This window comes from Diaphorina citri, unplaced genomic scaffold (assembly GCF_000475195.1).
Source record: "Diaphorina citri unplaced genomic scaffold, Diaci psyllid genome assembly version 1.1 scaffold1004, whole genome shotgun sequence".
In the NCBI taxonomy this organism is placed as follows: domain Eukaryota; kingdom Metazoa; phylum Arthropoda; class Insecta; order Hemiptera; family Psyllidae; genus Diaphorina; species Diaphorina citri.
This window is the reverse complement of record NW_007378435.1, coordinates 107,269-113,380: the sequence shown is the minus strand read 5'-3', so window position 1 is coordinate 113,380 and position 6,112 is coordinate 107,269. Positions and strand designations below refer to the sequence as shown.

Sequence of the window (6,112 nt, the reverse complement as noted above, 5' to 3'; positions counted from 1 at the left end):
ACCGGAAGGACTTTGTGCAAAAGTTTACGTGTACAAAACTTTTTCAATGTTTAATGAATTCTTTCCCTCCCGAAAAATGAGCATAAAACTCGAACTTCGAAAGCCACAAGTGGGTACTTCGACCTAAATATTATTTTGGATAATGGAAGAGTTGCTTGAAAAGCGTAGATAGACGATTATGTATTTCCAATTTTCCACTGGCAAGCGTGCCGAAAGGCGTGCGAACGTCAACAGTTCGAAGCTCCGCGCCGCCTCGCCTATTCTCTAGGCACACGGCAGTGCGCCAGGCCAAGTTCTAGCCTGAGCACGCCAGTGTGTATATTACACGAAACATTTCGACTCATTTTTACCCCTATCATAACTCCGTCAATTTTCAATGTAATTTCAATGTTTCAATGTCCAAATTTCAATGTTTTCCTTATATTTTCATGGATATTATAGGTACCGTATTTAGGTATTAATTTGAGAAGAAACAAGCTGGGTCCGTCCCTCCGGGAATTTTTTAGCCCGCAGTTTATTCGATCGTGATTAGAGAAAATCAGTACCTATGTACCTACCTAATTTGTTTAATATTCAGTTTATTATCATTCTTGATTTGATTTTTTGATTTTACTTTCACGTAATGATTTAAAATCAAGACTAGAGCCCGTTCTCCCTTTATTCCCAATAAAATGTTTAAGTCACCCATCCATTTATTGGCCTTCCTCGGCGTAGCTTAACATAGGTAACGCTAAAACCGGTCTTAAATGATCGACTGAAATGTTATCTAAAACTTTCTCGCTTTGAGTTCATAGGTCATCGCGACAAATTTCGAGATCAGAGCTCATTTGTGTGAAAAAAATGTGGAAAAAATCCCGCAAAAACCAGTTTTTTTGGTTTTTTGGCTTTAGGACAAAATTTGCACCACCATTTTCGTGATCCTCGTAAAAAGGCCTTTAATTTGATATATAGGTCGACTATGTTTGGATAAGTCCTTCTATGGGGACAGACAGACAGACAGACACCGAAGCGAATACAATAGTCCGTCCTACAGTGTACGAGATCTTTTCACCACCCAGCTTCTGATGTCTTGTGAGGGCTAGGTCTTGGGTTGGATTTCCGCCCGGGGCAAACATTATCCTAAAACCTAAACAGATAAGGATCGTTCTCGCAACAGTTATCTTAATTGTCCCATAATACTATCCTATTCTCCTTCCCTCGATCAAACCTCTATAGAAAGACAAAAATACGTTGCCTTACTGTCGGATGTTAGTCCAAATTTACAAGAGTATAGCTGAGAAAGTTACCCTATATTTTTACAAGAGTATAGCTGAAAGTTACCCTATATTTTTACAAGAGTAAGTGTACGAGATCCTTTCACCACCCACAGCTTCTGATGTCTTGTGAGGGCTAGATCTTGGGTTGGATTTCCGCCCGGGGCGAACATTATCCTAACAGATAATGATCGTTCTCGCAACAGTTATCTTAATTGTCCTATACTATCCTATTCTCCTTCCCTCGATCAAACCTCTATAGAAAGACAAAAATACGTTGCCTTACTGTCGGATGTTCTTCCAAATTTACAAGAGTATAGCTGAGAAAGTTACCCTATATTTTTACAAGAGTATAGCTGAAAGTTACCCTATATTTTTACAAGAGTATAGCTGAAAGTTACCCTATATTTTTACAAGAGTATAGCTGAAAGTTACCCTATATTTTTACAATAATATAGCTGAATATTACCCTATATTTACGCCCTATATATTTCCCCTCTGTTCACAGTGAAGCGGGATGCGCGTTCGCATTCGCTCGGTTACCTAGCGGCAGACGAATGCTCCTGGTCGCCATGTTGTGCCTCGGAGAATGTACGTCATTCCCCTCTGTTCACAGTGAAGCGGGATGCGCGTTCGCATTCGCTCGGTTACCTAGCGGCAGACGAATGCTCCTGGTCGCCATGTTGTGCCTCGGAGAATGTACGTCATTTTCCCGGCCGAAGATTTAGTAGAATTGACACTCGCCCGGCCCAGATACGTGTTTCCCGTAAGAGGTGAGTCATTTTCCCGGCCCAACTTCTAGGATGTACCGTTATCCCGTAATGGTCGATCCCGTTTTTGGGATATGCTGCTACTATGAGTCATTTTCCCGGCCCAAAATAAATATCAAATTCTTTGTGGTAAAGCAGAGATTTTTTAGAACTTTGTGGATATCACAGCATTACTAAGTGCTTCCTCTGCAATCATGCAATGTACCTTACCGCCGGGTTATAACAGGTCGCGTGGATCCAGGCCCTCCAGAAAACGAAACTTTTTCCACTTCCCTCTATCCTGTGCGATTTCCATTCAGTCTTGATTTTCCGGCCCAAAATAAATATCAAATTCTTTGTGTTAAAGCAGAGCTTTTTTAGAACTTTGTGGATATCACAGCATTACTAAGTGCCTCCTCTGCAATCATGCAATGTACCTTACCGCCGGGTTCTAACAGGTCGCGTGGATCCAGGCCCTCCAGAAAACGAAACTTTTTCCACTTCCCTCTATCCTGTGCGATTTCCATTCAGTCTTGATTTCTGTGGGGGGTTACTTCTTTGGTGGTGCCATCTTCTTACACCGTCAATCCATCTCTTCTTTGGTCTTTCCTTCTTTCTGGTCTACAATGTGGGGGGAAAAGTGGAAACCCTAGACTAGGGAAATCAAAAGCCACTTTTCCCTGATGTGAGTTCAAGTGGGACAAATTCAATTATATTATGTTGGTCTAGAGACCTAAATGACGAACACACGAGAGTAAATGACGAACACACGTCTTGATTCCACGTTTTATCTCTCACGACAGAGGAACTACCCGTTACCTCATAACGATATAGGCCGTTAATATTTCAACGGTCATCTGTTTACTCTAGATTTAGTGGATTTTATCATTATTTTACTTCTTTGGTGGTGCCATCTTCTTACACCGTCAATCCCACCTTTTCTTTGGTCTTTCCTTCTTTCTGGTCTCCAATGTGGGGGGGAAAAGTGGAAACCCTAGACTAGGGAAATCAAAAGCCACTTTTCCCTGTGAGTTCAAGTGGGACAAATTCAATATTATGTAGGTCTAGAGACTCTAGAGTAAATGACGAACACATGTCTTGATTCCACGTTTTATCTCTCACGACAGAAGAACTACCCGTTACCTCATAACGATATAGGCCGTTAATATTTCAACGGTCATCTGTTTACTCTAGATTTAGTGGATTTTATCATTATTATTAGATATTATTTTCACCTCGTCAACTCAAAACGGAACGCACGAGTGTTTTCTTAAAGAAGAAGATGAAAAAGAAGAAGGAGAAGAAGAAGATGATGAAGAAGAAGAAGAAGATGATTGAATATTGAACATTATTCCATTTATTTTTATAAATATTGTTGAACATAAAATAAACACCTCCTAAGCTAAAGAATGATGAAGAAGAAACACATAGCAGTCTCGTCTTTTGACGCGATGTTTGACACGAGGCCCCCGTGACCAAGTGACAGTTTGGTGTTTCATCGAGTCACGTGACATGACGGTGTGACATTCGTGTTTCATTTGTCACACCTTGTTTCAAATCCCACGTCACAACGATTGGGAAAAGGGAAACATTTGCCATTATTATTTTGTGAGAATTTTTTTCTGGCTGGGGGACGTTAAACAGGGAGTAGACCAGCTTAGTTTAGCTGAGGGATTTTAAACAGGGAGTAATATACCAGCCTGGATTTCCCTTGCCAAAGAAATAACAAAGGTGGAGTGCGAAGGGCATCCATTAGTAAAATTTGTAGCCAAAACCAAATATCAGCCCAAAGCAATCACCTTAGCTAGGGCTGAAGAAAAACGCCGACCCCGTCTGTACACGGGAAAAGGCGAAGAAAAAGAAGATTTTGTGAGAAACTTATATATTCGGAATCTTTTAGGCGGCTGACATGACAAGGGTTTGCGGTCCAAATAGAGTTGGTCGAAAGATAGACTGTGAAGTCTGAATCTGAATGAAAGCCTTATTTAATCGAAGAGAAAGCTCTTTTCTATTGAAAAACTTAATGAAACTGTCTTAATTAAGGGGCAATAGATATATTCTAAAGTCTATTGTTTTCTATTGATTACTTATTATAGGTATAGGTAGGGGTAATAATTGTGGGGGTAGTGGTGTAGATTTTCTTAGACAAAACCATCTTTCTCATAGATACTCGTATTTCTCTGTTTTCTGTGTATTTTGTGGTGTAAGGTATAAGGCTAAAAGATAAGAACCCATGTAAAGAACCTACCTATAAAGCGATGGCTTTTTGTTGTACTAACAACAGAACAAGAATGTCTTTATTTCCGATAAATTTCGTGATTCCCCATGTAGGTAATCTTGACTTACATTATTTGTTCCTTATCGTGCCTCTAAGCTTCTGCATTACCTTGCGTTGTACTTGTACTGCATTACCGAAGTTTCCCTTCCCTTCTCACAATAGTTTATATCCTCTTCCACTTGGAAATCTATTATTCCCCTCTAAACTCGAGATATAAATTTCGCTTTACCATTTTATTCCACGTGATCTCGTTATCGGACTATTCTCTATGTATTTGTATTCTTAAGGAGTTCCGGGGTAAACCCCCCTCGAACCTTGGACATTTTATAGGCGTGGCGTGGGTTCCTAGAATATGTATGGGTTTAAACTTATCTGATTGAACATAATCGTGATACCTCTGGCTTTCTCTAACGTATGACACTGGTAAACATGAAAGGAAAACTCCTCGTTATTTTACATAGGTACCTACTTCTTCTTTCTTATTCTCCTTATTATTTCTTTCTTCTTCTTCGTCTTCTTCTCCTTCTCACCTCATCTAGCTAATTACTGCCAACGTTTTCTTTTGAGATGGATCTTTCTCTCTCTCTCTCTCCCTCTCTCTCTCTTTCTCTCTCTTTCTATCTCTCTGTCTCTCTCTCTCTCGTGAAATTTACGAAGAACGAAATCTCGACAGAAAGGAAAAGAAAGAGGACAGATGAAAGTAGAAAGTACGAGAGAACAAAGAACGGGCTTGATGTAAAGAAGGAGTGAGGAATGAATGGCAATGTTGATCATGGGTGGATGTTTCGAATTTTTGGAGTTTAGCCCCTGCCCTTACAGTATAAGAGAAAAATGTAGTTTCTTGGGGAAGGGCGGGCTGAATACGGTCCTAATTTATCTAATTCTCATTTTCCTCCTGTGTGTTTCAGAATCATCAAACCCTTCAACATCAACACCAACGCCTTTACCAAACAATCCTCATTCACAACAAGACACTCAAATACCAGTCCCCTGGAATCGACAATTTATTTATATTTTTTACCCATTTGCAACTGCTCCATTATTACCAACGTTTTCTTTTGAGATGGAGCTCTCTCTCTCTTTTTCTCTCTCTCTCTTTCTCTCTGTCTCTCTCTCTCTCTCTCGTGAAATTTACGAAGAACGAAATCTCGACAAAAAGGAAAAGAAAGAGGACAGATGAAAGTAGAAAGTACGAGAGAACAAAGAACGGGCTTGATGTAAAGAAGGAGTGAGGAATGAATGGCAATGTTGATCATGGGTGGATGTTTCGAATTTTTGGAGTTTAGCCCCTGCCCTTACAGTATAAGAGAAAAATGTAGTTTCTTGGGGAAGGGCGGGCTGAATACGGTTCTAATTTATCTAATTCTCATTTTCCTCCTGTGTGTTTCAGAATCATCAAACCCTTCAACATCAACACCAACGCCTTTACCAAACAATCACCATTTTATTCCACGTGATCTCGTTATCGGACTATTCTCTATGTATTTGTATTCTTAAGGAGTTCCGGGGTAAACCCCCCTCGAACCTTGGACATTTTATAGGCGTGGCGTGGGTTCCTAGAATATGTATGGGTTTAAACTTATCTTATTGAACATAATCGTGATACCTCTGGCTTTCTCTAACATACGACACTGGTAAACATGAAAGGAAAACTCCTCGTTATGTAAATATGAAAGGAAACCTCCTCGTTATTTTACATACCTACTTCTTCGTCTTTTTCTCCTTCTCACCATCCCTAGCTAATTATTGCCAACGTTTTCTTTTGAGATGGATCTCTCTCTCTCTCTCTCTCTCTCTCTCTCTCTCTCTCTCTTTTTCTCTTCCCCTTTCCC

The 6,112-nt window shown here is 40.1% G+C and overlaps 1 protein-coding gene across 2 annotated transcripts in view; it reads left to right on the top strand.

The window, feature by feature from the left end:
• The first annotated feature begins 1,871 nt into the window (after nt 1-1,871).
• Nucleotides 1,872-6,112, top strand: part of LOC113469254 — a 53,520-nt gene continuing 49,279 nt past the window's right edge. The window contains exons 1-2 of one of the 2 annotated variants that reach the window (XM_026826800.1): nt 1,872-2,026; nt 5,189-5,259. In XM_026826800.1, coding sequence (XP_026682601.1) covers nt 1,951-2,026; nt 5,189-5,259 — 147 coding nt within the window. In that variant the 5' untranslated portion in view covers nt 1,872-1,950. Of the gene's footprint in view, nt 2,027-5,188; nt 5,264-6,112 lie in introns of both variants that reach the window. The other variant, XM_026826799.1, reaches the window with a different exon arrangement.